The following is an 18,469-nucleotide window of genomic DNA, read 5'->3' as shown; positions in this document are numbered from 1 at the left end:
TTGTTCATCTAACAGAAGCCTATATATTGTTGGACTCAACTAGAACATTACTTCCTTATTCATAGCACCCCACTGCATTTTTCTCTTCACCTTGTGCCTGCCCTAGTCCTTGTTGAAAGCAGAAACCAGATGTTTGTGTCACCAGAGCCTGAACACTGATGAACAGAATGTAGACCCTTCCTCAATGTTTCTGGGGTTAATAAATGATACAATAGTGGTTTGTGATCATGCTGATGAAGTGAACTCAACTGCCAAGGTAGAGAGTGTCACATCCAAGCGTTTCACCATCATGGTCAGTGAAGTTATATAACAGCTCTCCGCTGCTCTCTCTGTTTAACAGATTCAAAACATTGAGAAAGTCCTGGAAGTCTGTATGTGATCTACCTGATTTAATCATTTCACTAAAAGAGCCTTCTGCCCATTTGAGCAGGCAGCTACTGCAAAGGACAGGGATTTAAATTTGAAAAGCTTGGTTCATGGGGTTTCTGAGTGCCTAGTGTTTCCAAAATTATCCCAAACATTGTGTTCTCTGGGTCTTTGGTACCAGTTTGTAAAGAATTTCAAATATGTCATATTATCAGATAGTAAGAGTGATAAACTTAGAATGTAATATCCTTTGGCAAAATTACTTAGATATATATCTGTAATGATCTTATTTCCAGTAACATGATTATTCACTTAGAGTCAATAGAACATAAACCTCTAAAGAGAAAGAAAAATGTACAAGAATAACAACAGAAAACATTCCTTTTCTTGTGTTTTAGATTTGATGTTATTTTGTTAGTTTCTCAGGACACAACTTCCTGTGATATAACTGTGATGTGGCCCTGTTTGTAAATCATGACCACTGAGCCACGGCGTTACTTATCAAAAACTACAAAGATTCATTTCATTGCTTCATCTTTCCTGCTGTTGTGTTTCAAAATAAAAACACAGGTATATTGACAAGAGCCAGTTCAATAAGCATTTTATTGAGCAGCTGCAACGTGCAAATCATTGTGCTAAATAAACACTGTAAAGGATATAGATGAATAAAATGTGGCCCTGGACCCAGGAGCTCACAATCTAAAGAAAGAAGCAAGTAAGTAACAGTTAAATCTGATAAAAGGCAGAGTTTGCTTGGTTCTGTTACAAGTGCTAGAACAGCACTTTTTTAAAACCACCATTAAACCTTTACTTATTAGTAGAACATTCTCTAGAAGCAACATGTCAGCATTTAAATTAATATTGACATGAACAGAAGATTCACTAGAAACAAAACAGAACAAAATGGTTGGTTCATCTGTCTTCCCTGTCATTGCTTCAAGCCTGCTGTTTTTTCTAATCTGGGCTCATTGGATGGTGGCAATCCCTGGCAGCCAGCAGCTGTGGCTCTGTGTGTTTTTTCCTGAAAGGCCAACACCACCAAAAACAGCAGGGACGTTAGTACCCTGTGAAGTGACACCATGGATTTGCCACTGCAATGAGTCACTAACTCTCTTTCAGTGTCCCAGTTCTGTCACTTACTACCTGGCCCTTTAAAAGGCATGTAGTTTTCTTATTTATAAAATGAGCAGGTTGATTTAGACTGTATAACATCTTTAAGATTCCAGCATTCAAATTCTGTGGGCCTAACTGTGAAGTTTTGATAAGAGCCAAGAAGTTTTCCTCCTTGGCTTCTACACATCAGATGACTCAAGAGAAAAAGAACATGCTCTCCAGAGAGGTAGGGAAGTAGCTCACTTCTTTCTAAAATAACCCTTCTATTTTTCCCCTTCACTGATATTTCTAGAGCCAGTCTTCTTTCTAATGAAGTCCTATATCAGTGAGCTTGGTCATCAAAAGAAAAATAGTATGCAGGGCTATTATATTATATATCATATAATATATCCACTAATATATAATATAATATAATATAATATAATATAATATAATATAATATAATATAATATAATGTGGGTAAATGAGACGGTATAGAGGTGGTGTTGGTAGGAACTGTCCAGGGTGTGTGTGCGGAGTGCTGGAGACTTGAGACACAAATGAGTCTCCATGAGCATAGATGTATGGGGAGGATTTACAAAAAAGATTATTTGGCTCATCAAGCACTACTGAGCCAGGAACATGGAATAACAGATAGACTAAATTTGGACAAATCATTCTGGTTCCCACATACTGCCATGGAATTCTTGTGTTCTACATTTGTTGTAAGAGTTGAAAATTTGAGATTTCCATCTTTTAGGCTCCCATTAAACTGCCAGGCTTTGTGGTTTTCCGCTGTGTTTTGGAGGCTATAAGCAAAACATATTTGATCAGTAAAAACATTTCTGCTTTTTTAAAATTAAGTTTTTATTGCAATTCCTGGTATGATTAACATACAGCATTAGATTAGTGATTCAACAATTCTATACATTACTCAGTGCTCTTCATGATAAGGATAAAAACATTTCTGCTTTTTAATTAGCACCCAAGGAAGGCTTTGGGTTTTTTTTGTGTGTTTGTTTGGTTTTGGTTTTTGGCTTTTTTAGAGGGGATGGGAAGTAGAGAAGGGAATTAAATGGTTTAAAGGTTGAAGTTTTAAACTAAGAGAATTTTGCAAAAGAATTCTAGAACTTTTACACTAGTGTACCATCTTTTTATTTTTTTTTAAATTTTTTTAACGTTTATTTATTATTGAGAGAGTGTGAGCAGGAGAGGGGCAGAGGGAGACACAGAATCTGAAATAGGCTCCAGGCTCCAAGCTGTCAGCACAGAGCCTGACACGGGGCTCGAACTCACAAACCGCAAGAACATGACCTGAACCGAAGCCGGAGGCTTAACCAACTGAGCCACCCAGGTGCCCCTACTAGTGTACCATCTTGAGGGGATGATATTTCAGTTGGTGCATAGCTCTTGGTGGCCATGGCTCTCTATAGCCTGCATAGGAGTGCCTCACGTAGGCCTAGTGCCTTCCCCCTTCCCAGAGTCCAAGGAGGGGAGTCATCTCTCTTGGAGGTTGGAGGACTCATTCATATGCCAAGGCCCAAATACATATTGAGCACCTATCATGTTCCCTAAGTCTTAGAGATACAATTAAGAACAAAGCATAAAATAAACAAGTGAGACAGTATTAAACTAAAAAGCTTCTGCACAGCAAAGGAAATGACCAACAGAATAAAAAAGCAATGTATGAAGTGGGAGAAAACGTTGGTTAAATCATATTTCTGATAAGGTGATAATCTACAAGATATACAAGAGACCTCTAAAACTCAGTAACAAAAAAAGTAATAAGCCAATTTAAAAATGGGTTAAGGGCTTGAATAGACATTTCTCCAAAGAAGACTTACAAATGGCTGACAGACACGTGAAAAGATGCTCAGCGTTAGTAATCATCAGGGAAATGCAAGTCAAAAACCACAATGAGATAACACATCACTGCTGTCAGGATGACTGTTATAAAAAAAGAGAGAGAGAGAGAGAGAAGTATTGGTAAAGGATGTGGAGAAATTGGAGAGCTTGCACACCATTGGTGGGAATGCAAAATGGTGCAGCTGCTATGGAAAACAGTATGGCAGTTCCTCAAAAAATTAGAAATAGAACTACCATATGACCCAGGAAACCCATTTCTAAATATATTCCAAAGAGTTGAAATCGATATCTTCAGGGAATATTTGCACTCCCTTGTTCATTGCAGCACCATTCAGAACAGATAGATGTGGAAACAACCTGTTTCCACTGACCGATAAATGGATAAAGAAAATGTGGTACATATATACAATGGAATACATTCAGCTTTTAAAGAGTAGGAGATTCTGCAATATACAACATGGATGAACATGAAAACATTATGCTAAGTGAAATAAGCCAGATAGAGAAAGACAAATACTGCATGATTCCACTTATGTGAGTTTTTCTAAAATAGTCAAATTCATAAAACCAAAGAATGGAATTGTGATTACCAGGGGCTGGAGGAGAGGAGTAGATGGGGAGTTATTAGTCAAAAGACGTAAAGTTTAAATTAAGCAAGATCAATAACCTCTAGAGATCTTCTGTGCAGCTTTGTACACACAGTTTTCAATGCGTTACAGTGTATTAAGAGGATATAGCTTCTGGCAGATGTTCTTACTATAATTAAAAAAAAGAACTATCATTGATTCCATGGAGTTACTGTCTAATGAGATTGACAATAGACATAATGTAAGTTATGTTATTGCTAAGGGTTATATAGGATAGAAGAAGTTTCAGTTCTTGAGAGATCCCAAGATTATTCTAAATCAGGAAAAAAGTCATCAAAAGAAAATTCTGACAGAACTGATTCACCCACCCATATATTTTCCAATTTGGGAATTTCTCTGAATTTGGCACATCACACAAATGAAGGGGCACACATTTGTGCGTATACACATAGAAACTTATCAAAGACTAAAAAGAATGTGCCTTGTTGCCAAACTTAGAACGACATGCCACCAACTGATGACTCCTAGGAAGAAAATCACATCAGTGATTTCTGTTGCATTTTGTTGAAGAAGTGGATTCTCCCAATTTCAGGTCACAATGGGTGTCTTGGTTCTCACCTCTCAGGTAATCAGAGTACTTCAGTTATGTTAACAACTCTTCTGCAACATCAATGAATAGTTTATTTCTTTTTTTTTTTTCTTTTTCTTTTTTTCTTCAACGTTTTTTTTTTTTTTTTTTTTTTTTTAATTTATTTTTGGGACAGAGAGAGACAGAGCATGAACGGGGGAGGGGCAGAGAGAGAGGGAGACACAGAATCGGAAACAGGCTCCAGTCTCCGAGCCTGGACTCGGAGGGGCTCGAACTCACAGACCGCGAGATCGTGACCTGGCTGAAGTCGGACGCTTAACCGACTGCGCCACCCAGGCGCCCCTCAATGAATAGTTTAAAGAGGCTCTTTTATCCTGCTGTGCTTTTATCTTTGGGTAAAAAACATTGCACTTTATGGAACAGTGGAAAGAATTTGCAGTCAGGGAGGGACGGTGGGACAGTGGAAAGTGGGACTTAGAATGGGCAGCCCTGAGTTAAGGTTCTTGTTCTGCCACTTACTGTTTAACCTCGACAACCTCCATAATATGAGTATCAGTGATTCCTTTATAAACTGAGGAAAATAACATCTACTTTTGCCTTATGGGGTTGTTGTGTTATATATTGTATATGTGCCTGTCGTATAACTTAGGTGCTTATTGAATAGTAGCTGTTTTTGTTATAGTCTGGTCACGATCGGTCTTCTAAAATGACTTCGTTGTAGTGTAGAGGCCAGCATCCTAAAGTGTATTAGGGTAAGGGGGAGACCTAAGTATGAAACAATTTTAAAAGGAGCACTTTCTAAGGGGCAGTCCCAAATGGCAGCCTGGGAAGATCCTGAACTCACCTCATTCCATGGACTGAATCTATAGCTACATATGGAACAATTATTCCCTCTGATAAAACCTGAAAACTAGCTGAACAGCTTCTTCATGACAAACAGTAAAAGGGCTAAATTGAGATGGGTGGGAGAGGCAGTTTGGTGGTCTTGCCAAAAACACTATCCCTGGTGCAGTGACCCACAACTGGGAAGGGGGGATCTCACAAATCCAGAGCTTCTTTCTGAGGACTGAGGTGTTTGTTCCCCACATCACACCAACCTGTGGGACCTGCAATGGAGACATGTGAAAACCAGTGGGACTCAAATCCAAGAGACCCAAAAGGACAGAGAGAACTGAGATAATTATCTTAAAGGGCTTGCATGCAGCCTCCAGTCACTCCAGGGACCAGCACAAAAGCAGCAGTTTGAAAAAGGCCTAGATTATATGTGAAGGAGATTTATTTGCTAATCCTAACTCATCTGCCGAAAGGACATGGGCCTGTTGGGACTCCATGGGGAGAGAGGAATGGGTGGACACCAACTTTGCTCTCTCTCTCTCTCGCTCTCTCTCTCTCTACCTTGATAACATAGGTAGGAGTGCCTCAGCTCTGTGCTATTCTGCTGCCTTGCTGAAGTGAACGAGCATATGCAGGACACACAGGGGATGCTCCTTAATTACCTGGCTCTGGTGGCCACGGGGCTTGTGTTAAGAGGCCACCAGATCCCAAGGACTGTAACAATCTGAGAGATAGTTTTTGGCAGGCAACCACCCCCAGAGTACTACACAGACTGTAGACTAAAGCATACCTCCAGTATTTCTGTGTGAAAGCCCTATTTATTTGTCCAGGAGCTTCAGTCTGAGGGGCAGACTTCAGGTGTGCTACAGATCTAGAGGCTATGGAGGTGCTCTCAGGAAATGCAGGCTGGGGATACCATCTTTGCGTCTCACTACACCTCCCCAGTACCTCCCAAAAAGGAGCTTATACACTCTTCAGAAGCCCCAATTTTTATAACTATACACCAGGGACACCTGCAGATCAAGTGGTCTGGAGGCCAGCAGGGTTTACAGTTGCAGTCCCTCAAAACTATGTATTTGCGTACTTTAGAAACTGCTGTCTCAGGGGCTTCCAATCAACCTCAAACTGGGTGCTAAATGAGATTCCTCCCTTTGGAACACTGACAAGTCTTGCCACACCCTCAACAACTGGGATCTATGAAGAATGAATCAGGTTGCTTTGATACCTACAAAGGTTGAGAGACGGCAAAGACCTAGGGCAAGGTTGAGAGATAAGTTTCCTACACAAGGGCACTCCTTCAGTACTTCGAAAGGTAGTTGTTTTGCCTAGTACATAGAAACAAGTGAAAAGAGTCAAACAAAATGAGAAAGCAGACAAATATGTTCCCAATGAAAGAGCATTAACACCATATATTCCATATTACCAAATCAATCTATAGGTTTAATGCAATCTCTATCAAAATTCCAGTAGCATTTTTCACAGAAAAAGAACAAACAATCCTAAAATTTGTATTGAAACACAAGACATCCCAAATAGCCAAAGCAATATTGAGAGAGAAGATAAAAGCTGGAGACTTTATATATATATGTGTGTGTGTGTGTGTGTGTGTGTGTGTGTGTGTGTATCCTACAACTCATCAGCAAAAAAAAAAAAACCAAACAAAAAACCAGTCCAATTAAAAAATGAGCAGAGGATCTCAATAATCATTTTTCCAAAGAAGACACAAAAGATGACTAAGAGGCACATGATATGATGCTCAATGTTACTAACCAGAGAAATGCAAAGCAATCACAATGAGATATCACCTCACAATGTTAGAATGTTTATTACCAAAAAGAAAAAAATGGCAAGTTTAGCAGGGGACCTGTTGTACACTATTGGTGGGAATATAAATTGGTGCAGCCACGATGGAAAACAGTATGGAGTTTCCTAAAGATACAAATAGAAGTATACCATATGACCCAGCAATTCCACTTCCTGGTATTTATTTGAAGAAAATAATAACACTAATTTAGAAAGATATATGCACCCTTATATTTATTGCAGCATTATTTACAATAGCCAAGATGTGGGAACAACCTAAGTGTTCATTGATGAATGAATAGATAGAAGATGCAGTATGTATGTATGCATGTGTGTGTGTGTGTACGTGTGTGTATATTTATACATATACATCATATACACACATACACACAAGGGAATACTATTCAGCCATAAAAAGGGTGAAATATTGCCATTTGTGACAACATGGATGGAATTTGATGGTAAATGCTAAGAGAAACGAGGCAGAGAAAAACAAATACTGTATGATTTCCCTTATATGTGATACCTAGAAAACAAATGAAAAAACAAAACTCATAGATACATAGAACAGAATGGTGGTTGTCAGGGCAGAGGATGGTTTGGGGCTGGGTGATATATATAAAGGGGATCAAGAGATGCAGACTTCTAGGTATAAAATAATTAGTTGTGGGGATGTAATGTATATAACATGGTGATTACAGTCAATAATATGTAGTGCATACTTGAAAGCTGCCAAAAGAGAAAACAAAAACATGTTTTTCATAACTTTGTATTGTGACAGATGGTAATTAGATTCATTGTGATGATCATTTTGCAGTGTATACAAATATCAAAGCATTATATTGTACATCTGAAACTAATATGTTATATGTTAATTATACCTCAATAAAAAATTAAGTTTTCTGATTCATGAAAGTGGCATATCTCTTCTAGGTTTTTAAGTCCTCTTTAATTTCTTTCAGTAGTGTTTTGGAGTTTTCAACGTACACATCTTGCCCTTCTTTTGTTAAATTTGTGCCTGTTTTATTGTTCTTAGTAGTATTGTAGATGGCATTGTTTTCTTAATTCATTTTGGATTGACATTGCCAGTGTATGTAAATAAAACTGAGTTTTGTATATTGAAGATAAGTAAATAAAAATGAGCACTTTCATTTTTAAAGAGTTTAGCAAGGAAATGGCATTCATCCTTGTACTGAAATGTGTTATATAATACAGATCGACAGCTCAGAAGTAGAGGATTTGGATGGAAGATGAGAGGGTCCTCTCTCTCCGTAGTTTACATATCTGTGTCCCTGTTGTATTGCTTAGTTTTTAAGTACATTCGAAGGTCAGAAAAGCATGCTGTGCCTTAGTTTCTACACCTGAAAACTGGACGTGTCATCTATCTTGTATGATTGGTTTGGCTGAATGAAGGTCTATAGGTCTATAGGAAACTCTGAAGTCTTGATGAAAGAATATTAATAAATGTAAAAGGTTACAGTGGTTATTGGGATTACAAATGAGAATTCTCCTTTCCACAAGGACTTGAGGAAGATAGAGAAAACCATTGTTTCGTACTGCTGATCTTAAAGGAGTTGCTTTGGGACCACTAGATGCTGGGAAATGGAACACTTTCAGGGAAAGGGGCATTAACAGTTTTGTTGTTTTAAGTTTTAAAGTTACACATGAGAGGGTGAAAGAGGAGTTAAATTCCAGGTGCTTTTGCAATCCAGTGGGTTTATTACATCCAAAAGGCTGCGGGATCAGGCTGTCAACTTCTGCCTTTCGTCTCTGCTATAAAACTGATGTCTTTGTGCTTTAATTTCATCACTGCCTGGGTTCTTCAGGGTAATAAGAGATAGAAGAGAAACACCTGGTTCCCATCTCAAGGGTATTTCAGTCATATTTCCCATCTACACTGTTAGTTCAGCTTTGAGGTCTGTGCGGCTTAGAGTGGCCCGTCTTTGTTCTACTGTCAAATGCCCCCAAACCAAAATCCGTTCACCTGACAAAGTCATGGCTCCAAAATTAAAAATAAAGTTTTCCTCCTTCTTGCTTTCCCATTCTTGGTTAATACCACACACACCCAAACTCCTACCCACTCAGACCATTGGAGGCAGGAAGAAAAATCAAAGAATGGGTGTGATTTCATCACTCAGGTCTGATACCTGCTCCAGGCAGCTGCTAGTATCTGGTCTCCAGTCTGGACGTTAAAGATACCGTCAACCTGCACTATCCATTATTTTAGGGCAAGAATCACCACCATTTGTTTTTCTCTTCTGTTGTGCATTTTCTCTTTTCTGTGCTGCTATTCAGCATCAAATGTGTCTCTGTTCCATAAATGGAAGCTTTTCCTGAAACTTTGAGGCTGCATCCAAATCAAATGAACTTATGGTTTCCATTGCGTCACCTTTAACTTGAAAAATATTTTCTTTGCCCTAATTTAGCTTTTTACATCCAGCGTACTGAGATATTTCATGACTGACCACACATGTTAGACGCTGAACCTGTAGCTGTTATCATTTTATTTAAGGTGTAACGATTCAATCTCAGTATTTCAAGTTCCTGTTGTTCCCAGGGACAGTATGCCCTGTGCTTTTCAATCTTGAATCACCCAGGGGTAGTCTAAGGATGCATTGTGCAGGTTCTCAGGGAAGAAAAGGCAAACGCTACACACTACTGCTCTGTAGTGTGTAATTCCAATTTTATTTGGGAGTTTTGTGGTCATAAATAGCTCCATATTTTCCTGAAAGTATAATTCACCATGGACGTTTTAATATGTAAAGCACTCCCTCCTGGAAAGTTACAGACATGAATCAAAATGCAATCATAAACCCCTCAAAGTCATGTAACAGAACAGCAGGAAAGCACTAAAACAAAGGTATGACATTTATTTTTACCAAAGCAGTAAACATGAGAAGGGTCTATAAACTTCATTCATCTATGTCCTCCTTCTGAGACCTGTTGCTCTCTAAAACATTTGCATACATCCAGCTCCTTTCCTCTGTGCTTTACTTATTTTAAGAAAACATTTTGGATTGGTACCTTTGGTCTGTCATTTGTAGCATGTGCCTGAGTCCAGAACCAAAAAATTGGCATATGATTTGTGATTACCCATAAAAGTCCATGAGGAGTCACTAAATCGGTTCATAATTGAGAAACTGAACCTTAAAACAACTGAGACCTGGAAACATGTTACATCAATTTTATAACAATTAAAATGAATAATTTTAAGCTATTTGGGCATAAAGTCTACTGCCATAGGTGCTATCAAAATGTTGAGACCACATGAAAAATACCTTTCTGAAGAGTCACTATAAGGAATGGTGTTTCTCCTCAGGAGTAGCGAGAGCACGCTGTCCATTTTGCCCCTCCTGCCACACAACTCAGAGCCACACTTGAACCTAAGTCGTAATAACTATGTGAATAACTATGTGAATATATGTAAACATAATCCTGATAAATCATTTTTCCTGATCATGGTTTTTACTTACATAAGAATTGTCTTTTGTAATGCCTTTTTGGTCACACAAACAAAATCGACTTGCTCTGTATGGTTCCTGATCTCTTGATTTTAGTCTTAACATCCCTGGATTTAATGTTTTTGCTGTGAGTCATGTGAGAATCATGTGGGAATCAAGTGGAGTTTAATTAAAATAAATGTAATTATTTGCTTGTAATCCTCAACCTGCAAGAAATTTAAATACTGATGACTCACCTATGATGAAATTAGGAAAAACTGATCTATCAGTCACACCATCCTGTTTGAAAATGTTTTTATCTATTTAAAATGGCATCAAACTACAAAAATATTGTTCAACCATCCCCTCCCACACACACACTCCATCTTCAAATTTATTTTCTTTCTAAAGAAAAATTCAGAGAAGTGTTATCTGGATTTTTTTTTTAATTTCCCGATGTTTTCTATGAATGTCTGAGTCGTGTTATTGGAGATAAAACTCATACTTAATTAGAATTTATCAGACAGTTGTTATATATGGCTTTCGCTCAGTTCTTTTTAAGAGATCAAAATAGGAACTCACATCTGACATCCCACAATAGTTACTGAAATTGTAGCTAAAATGTTGATTTGGACAGCTGACTTTGTACTGCTTACCTTGCAAAGCAGGGTCTGGAAACAGTTCTGATTTAACCTCATTGTACTAATTACTGTAAACTCCTTCCATGAGTAGGATAATAATTGGCACGCTAATTATTGCCCTGAAAGTGGCATAACTACAGTGAAACCGTTAGCTAATAATATATGATTGTCTTAAGTGTATGCATGTGTGCTGACATTTAAGGGGTTATCTGAAATTAAGCATTATCTATTATTCAATGACTGTGTGTGTGTGTGTGTGTGTGTATACACACATATATATACTAGTATATATAATATATATAAATACAATGTATATATATAAAAGTCTTATTAAGATTGGAATATTACTCCTGTTGCAAAAAAGTGCTGAACAATAATTTTATTTTTTATTTTACTGAAGTATAGTTGACATACAATGTTACATGAGTTTCAAGGGTACAATATAGTGATTCAACAACTCTGTATTATGCTATGCTCACTACAAGTGTAGCTACTATCTGTCACCATACAATGCTATTATAATACCATTGATTATATTCCCTGTGCTGTACCTTTCCTCCTGGGACATTTATTCCATAACTAGGAGCCTGTACCTCCCACTCTCCTTCACCCATTTTGCCCATCCCCCCACACCCCTCCCCTCTGGAAATCATCAGTTCATTCTCTGTATTTATGGGGTCTGTTTTCGATTTTTGTTTGTTCATTTGTTTTGTTTTTTTAGATCCCACATATAAGTGAAATCATGTGGTATTTGTCTTTCTCTGCCTAACATCTTTCACTTAGCATAATACCCTCTAAGTTCATCCATGTTGCCACAAGTGGCATGATTTCATTCCTTTTTAAGCCTGAGTAGTATTCTAACAATGATTATTGGGGTTTTTTTTTTTTATGTTTATTTATTTATTTATTTATTTTGAGAGAGAGAGAGAGAGCATGTACACAAGCAGGGGAGGGGCAAGGAGACACACGCATGCGCGCGCACACACACACAGAGAGAGAGAGAGAGAGAGAGAGAGAGAGAGAGAGAACCCCAAGCAGGCTCAGTGCTGTCAGTGCAGAGCCCAGCGTGGAGCTCTATCTCACAAACTGTAAGATCATGACCTGAGCCAAAACCAAGAGTTGGACCCTTAACTGAGTGAGCCACCCAGACATCCCCAACAATGATTACTGGTATGCAATTTTCAGAACATCTGAGCAGAAAGACATGGGAACATTGTCACCTGTTCTTTAGCTTAATACTGCCCTCAAATTATATTCTGCGAGCTATTTTTTTTTTCCATTTTCTCATTTAGTCTTACGGTAATTTATGCTGCTTTTTCATCTCTTCAACTAAACTGAAGTCAGGAACTGTGTTTTATGAAATCTCTGAATGCTGCATGGAGACTAAGTCATGGTATACATAGACAGACAGACAAATCCACTTAAGATCCACCTGGATTTCACTTTACAGTCATTATACAAAATATGCCTTTGCTCAATTAGCTGGATTGCTTCATTTAAAAAAGGTAATTTTAAATGGCAGTAATCAGAGGCAGACTACCTGAAACTAACTACCTGAGAAGGGGATATCTTAGTTTCAAAATAAACTAGAACATTTAAAAGATGTAAATATATTTGAATATGAAGTTTTAACAACTTACACTTCAATATCCTGCCAATTGCTCCAGAATTGTTGGTATAGTTACCAAGTATCAGGAACCTAAAGGTAAGCATATTTCAATATAATGTTAATCCATTGGAATTTCCAAAAAGGTACATATGAATAGGTACATATGAATTCACACAGGTGAAATAACAGATTTGCAGACGGGGATATATTCTGATTTTTCAAAAAGTAGAAATATTTTCAAATGAGCTGTCTTACCTAGTGAACTAATTTTAACTTGTTGGTCATATTTCAAACAGAAAGTTAAGATTCCTCTTGGAATAGTAATAATGCTTTTAATTGCGTTGAGTAGATTGAATCAGATGATAATAGTATAATTTGTAATGAGTTCTTATGTTTTCCATAGGTGGATAAGTGGAGCAGCCGTAGTCAATGCATTTTATTCTTCAGGCAGAAATCAGATAGGTAAGGTCTATTCCTAAACAATTCTTTAATATTTCTCTGTTGTTACCAACTTGTAGTGAATTGCATGACCAATTTAAAGTACTCCCCATAAAAGCACAGCAGAGGCCGAGTTATTGATTTATTGAATATACTCCTTAAAAGTAAATGCATCCATGTACCTCTTTTCACTGTAATAGCAAATTTTAAGTTAGTACAAATTACATTAAGTGGTTTTCTTTCTTTTGCAATGTTCTCATCTGTGGCTAAATGGTTTATCTTATGTCTAAGTACTTTTATTTTATTTCTGAATGCTTTTTAAATGTCTCTCATGTCTCCATCAAGTTATATTGACTTTAGGACTTTCTAAGCATCAGCATAAGTTTAAGGTTCCATGAACCAGCTTTGCAGAAATCCCATCCTCCAGGCAATTATGTATGTTAGCTCTGGTGGGGATGGTCCTGATCTCTCACCCATTTTTCTGGAAGATTCCAAAGGTCTCAGAAAGTTGAAAAGTCAATTATATTAGGTTGAACCATATGAAATTATATTTGCTTAACTACTTTTAATCAAAAAAGAAAAAAAACTAATATGTTCATGAATAGTAATGTTATAGGAATATGTGTAGAAATGAATACATGAGTGAGAGATATAATGAATAACTAAATGACTTAATAGAACAAAGATATATAATTTTTTTCCCTGGGAAGACTTTGAGATCTTTAAACTTTTTCTTAGGTATTACATAAATGGACCCATTTTTTCCCCAAGGGTTTTAAATATGTAGAAAGGCACCCAACAGATTGACTACTATCAGAGGTATACTAAACAAACAGTACAGCCAGTGTCTCCAGGTGTACTTAGTCTAGCCCTTCATTTCAAAGTGTGGTCGAGAATCAAGAGGGGAAATATTTTCAGCATTATTCTCAAATAAAATCTCATGCCCTAAACCTCATTTTTCTTGAATTCTGTTACAAATTAGATATGGTGGAAAATCCTGCAATATTTTTCACCATTGGTTAAAAAACAAACTTTAAAAGAAACTATAACTCTGATTTTGTTCGATTATACCTTTCCCCCTTGCTTTTAAACCAAGGAAAAGTTAAATTAAGAAATTATCTACATTTTCTTCTGGTATGTTTATGGTCTTTATTTTTGAAGTAAATCATTAGCCATCTGGAATTTATTTTGGTATATGACATGAAAATTAATTATATAAAATAATCAGAAAAGTTGTGTGTGTTTTGGGGGGTTTTTTGGCATGTTTTTTTAAATTAATTTATTCATTTAGAGAGAGAGACTGTAGGAGCAAGTGGAGCCAGTGGGGGAGGGGCAGAGAGAGAGGGAGAGAGAGAATCCCAAGCAGGCTGTATGCTCAGTGTAGAGCCCAATGCAGGGCTCATTCTCACAACCATGAGATCATGACCTGAGGTAAAATTAAGTCGGATGCTTAACCAACAGCCACCCAGGTGCCCCAAGACTTGTTTTTTATAACATATCAATAATAAGTAAGTCATATGCAGTTGGTTAAAATCAATTAGTTCAAAGTCTAGTCTAGTACATTTCCTAGCTAGTGCAATGATTACCTAAACCCAGACCAGAGTCTGTTTAATGATCAACTAAGAATGCATGCAGTCTACCCTTTTCAATATATTCCTAGAAACCATTCAGTCCTTTCTTAAAAGTGCCTTTCTCTCTGGAGAGCCTTCACTTTGAAGATCTCTTTTTGATATTGACTAGTTCTGTCAGTATAATATCTAGTTCATTATAGACTTGGACTTGAACAGGATAATGAGCTCTTATGGAATTCCAAGGCAAAATGAGGCAGCCTGGACTTCAGTCTGTATTTGAGCAGACTAAAAGATACAGCTTTATTTTAATCCAGCTGAGGAAGGACCCTGGATCCTATCAGGCCTGGTGCTGATTCATTCCAACAAGAAGACCCATACAGACCTTTTGTAGAACCACTCTGGTATGATAATCCCTTCAGCCCCTCTCTAGAGCAGATCTACAGTTTAGGTCAAGGCAGGATCTTGTTAGGCTCTGAATTACCTCATATCCCTGGAGCTGGCTCAAAATTGGTTTACTTCAGAGATTCCCTGATCAGAGAAGACCAGAGAATGTTCTCAATTTGAATTTAATACCCTCTAACCAAAGAAGCACACAGCAAAAGGAAGAAGAAGGCAAAAGTGGCCTAACATTTCACAAAGTAGTCAGTTATCCTCTGAATAATCAAGAATTGGCTACAATAAGCATTCTTAATAAAAAAGACCTTTTAAAGATTCTGAAGATAAATTCATCAGATAGAAATTCAGTATCTGAAAACTTGTTAACATCTTTTCATATGCTTGTGTTACAATAACAGCAATTCAGAGGAAAGGAAAGTGTCATGCAAGAAGAAATCTTTGACATGTGTATGTTTTTTCTTTGACAATTCATTTAAATCTTCAACGTGGGGATTGTCTTAACTAAAAATAATTGAAGATCCAGATCTTCATCTTTCTTCTAGATAGAAGTGTGTGTGTGTGTGTGTGTGTGTGTGTGTGTGTGTGTGTGTGTGTGTCTGTCTATCTGTATACATACATAGATATACAACTTTTGATTTTGGAATTGTGCATTACAGAATTAGAATAGCTATAGAATAGCATGTGTCTCATAAATGACCCTCCTACCCTCACACAAATACCTTAAATTAGATCACATATAATTTCTCATGGGATTGGCCTTTTTATGTTATGGTAAAAAAGAACTTGTTTTATTATCATTTAGGGAGTTATCATATTAATAATTTCTTCTTTTTAATTCAATTCCAAACACTTTTTGTTCTAACTCACAGGAAGACTATATTCTGCCTTATGTACCCCTGCCAGTTTCCATCAATTTAAAAAGAAATCAGCTTCCCAGACAGGAAGGCATACTGAAAGTGTTTAATTCACTGGTTCTTATTCCCCACACATTTGCTCCATAGAGCTCCAGAAACCTCCCATGGATTATCTAGTGTATTCAACCTGGGTAATGTATGATGACGTTGAAATAATAAATTTTCTAAAGTTATATTACTTGTTCTTAGGAATCTCATTTTCAGGCTTGAAAATTAAGAGCAAATGTTTCCAAACATATTGATATTCCATTTAACATAAAAAATAATCTTTAGCTTTTTTCCACCCCAAATTTATTTCACCTGATGTCATCAAGCTTTATACAAGATTCTAAAATTGAATTGCTCGCAGCCTTAAAAAAATAAACCAGGGAAGCAAGGGCATGGGAGTTAGGGAGAAACACAGTTTTTTGTTTCATGGACCAGTGACTTATGTAATTGACTAATTGACAATCATGAATGTAAAAAATGTACAACTAAGCAATTAGTTATTATCAACAGTTGTGAAGTCTACTGGTAATAGTGATAGGCTAATGGGGAAAATCCTCATCATTGAGATTTAGCTGATAGTGTAAAACAAGAAATCATAATTTGCAAAGCTGAGCTTGAAGACTAGTATTTAATATGAGCCATAAAAATATTATCACTTGCCTGAAGAATGACATATCAGGGTACAATTAAAGCAGCAGGATCTTTACAGTTAATGTTTAGTCTTGATAGCACATTTCATAAGAGCATTTTATATAACGGGTGGATTTTAATCAAAGTACATAGTGTGGGAGATAGTATTCACTTTAAGTGAATAACGTACTGCACATAATTTTAATATTTTAAGCTAAAAATAATTTCTTGGCACTGTTGATAACTCAGGCAGCTACATGTGAGGTATAACTTTCATCAAAATTCTCCAAGGACAGAAGTATTTATTTTCTAATTATTTTGTCATTTTGGATGTTATGGCAACTTTCCAGATTTTTTTAAAGATCTGGAGAGCATTTAAATTGTCCAGCATATTTTTGAAGTCTCCTCTGTAAATATCCAATATTTATCCTTGAAATCCATTCAAGGCTATGCCATATTTGCCCCACCCAAAAGACAAAGAAACAACATTTGCTACTCTGTATAACTAGATCTTAGATTTCTTAAGGTCGGGACCTTCTCTTGACTTTTCTTAGAATCCCACATAGCAGTCGCCTAGGGTTTTGCATGCAATAGGTGTTGCTACCAAAGATTTTATTATTATTACTATTATTATTATTATTATTATTATTATTATTATTACAGGATGTAACTCAGTAGATACTAGAATTTTAAAACATGTAAGATGAAATTGCTAAGTTATGAGTACTATGAGGAAGGGGGTGGGCATGAGGAAGATGAAGTAGGAGAGGACCATGGAGGCAAAGGCTAGGAAAAAGATGCTATATTTAGTTAGAAAGTATCAAAGCCATCCAAGGATTTTTCACAGGGGAGTGATAATGACCAGAGTTGCGTGATTTTTTTTTTTAATATGATTTATTGTCAGATTGCTTTCCATACAATACCCAGGGCTCATCCCAGCAAGTGCCCTCCTCACTGTCCATCACCCACTTTCCCCTTTCCCCCACCCCCCATCAAAGAGGTGCATTTTAGTCTGGCTGCAGGGTGGAGTAGATCTAGGATAGATTATAGTTGGGTGAGACAGGAAGTGGAAAGATCACATAGGAAATTAAATAATTTTTTAAAAATTTTTTAATGGTTATTTATTTTTGAGAGACAGAGCACTATCAGGGGAGGGACAGAGAGAGAGACAGACAGACAGACAGACAGCATCCAAGCAGGCTACAGGCTCTAAGCTGTCAGCCCAGAGCCCGACCCAGGGCTCGGACTCACGAACCATGAGATCATGACCTGAGCCAAAGTTGGATGCTTAGCCAACTGAGCCACCCAGGTGCCCCATGTAAATTAAGTAATTCTTAAGACAAGGAATGATAATATGAAGTAGGATGGTGGCGATAAGACTGATAGGAGGAGATAAACAGAAGAAATGCTTCTGGAAGGAAGGTATATGACCTGGTCTTTTCCTAAGTAGACTATATAAGACTTTGTAAAAACAAACAAACAAATAAACCAATATTTAAACAATAAAATAAGCATGTAAGATAAATATAAAATGTTCATGTTGGATGATTGGGACCCTTCAGATGCCATTATCAGAAATAAAGTCAAGAGAGTGATGGTTTAGAAGGGAAAATGATGAGTTTGATGTTTGACACATGAAATTTAAAGTTTGTGAGACATCTAAGTGTAAAAAGCTAGCAAGTTAATGCAGATGTCAGGGTAGACA

At 37.0% G+C, this 18,469-nt stretch overlaps 1 protein-coding gene across 6 annotated transcripts in view; it reads left to right on the top strand.

Annotated features, from left to right (window-relative positions):
* Positions 1 to 18,469, top strand: part of MME (membrane metalloendopeptidase) — a 109,271-nt gene that overhangs the window by 73,651 nt on the left and 17,151 nt on the right. For all 6 annotated transcript variants that reach the window (XM_042955519.1, XM_042955520.1, XM_042955518.1 and 3 more), the window contains exon 17: positions 13,231 to 13,289. In XM_042955519.1, coding sequence (XP_042811453.1) covers positions 13,231 to 13,289 — 59 coding nt within the window. The remainder of the gene's footprint in view (positions 1 to 13,230; positions 13,290 to 18,469) is intronic.

This window comes from Panthera leo, chromosome C2 (assembly GCF_018350215.1).
Source record: "Panthera leo isolate Ple1 chromosome C2, P.leo_Ple1_pat1.1, whole genome shotgun sequence".
Classification (NCBI taxonomy): domain Eukaryota; kingdom Metazoa; phylum Chordata; class Mammalia; order Carnivora; family Felidae; genus Panthera; species Panthera leo.
Note: the sequence above shows the minus strand (reverse complement) of the source record. Positions and strands in the feature narration are given on the sequence as shown.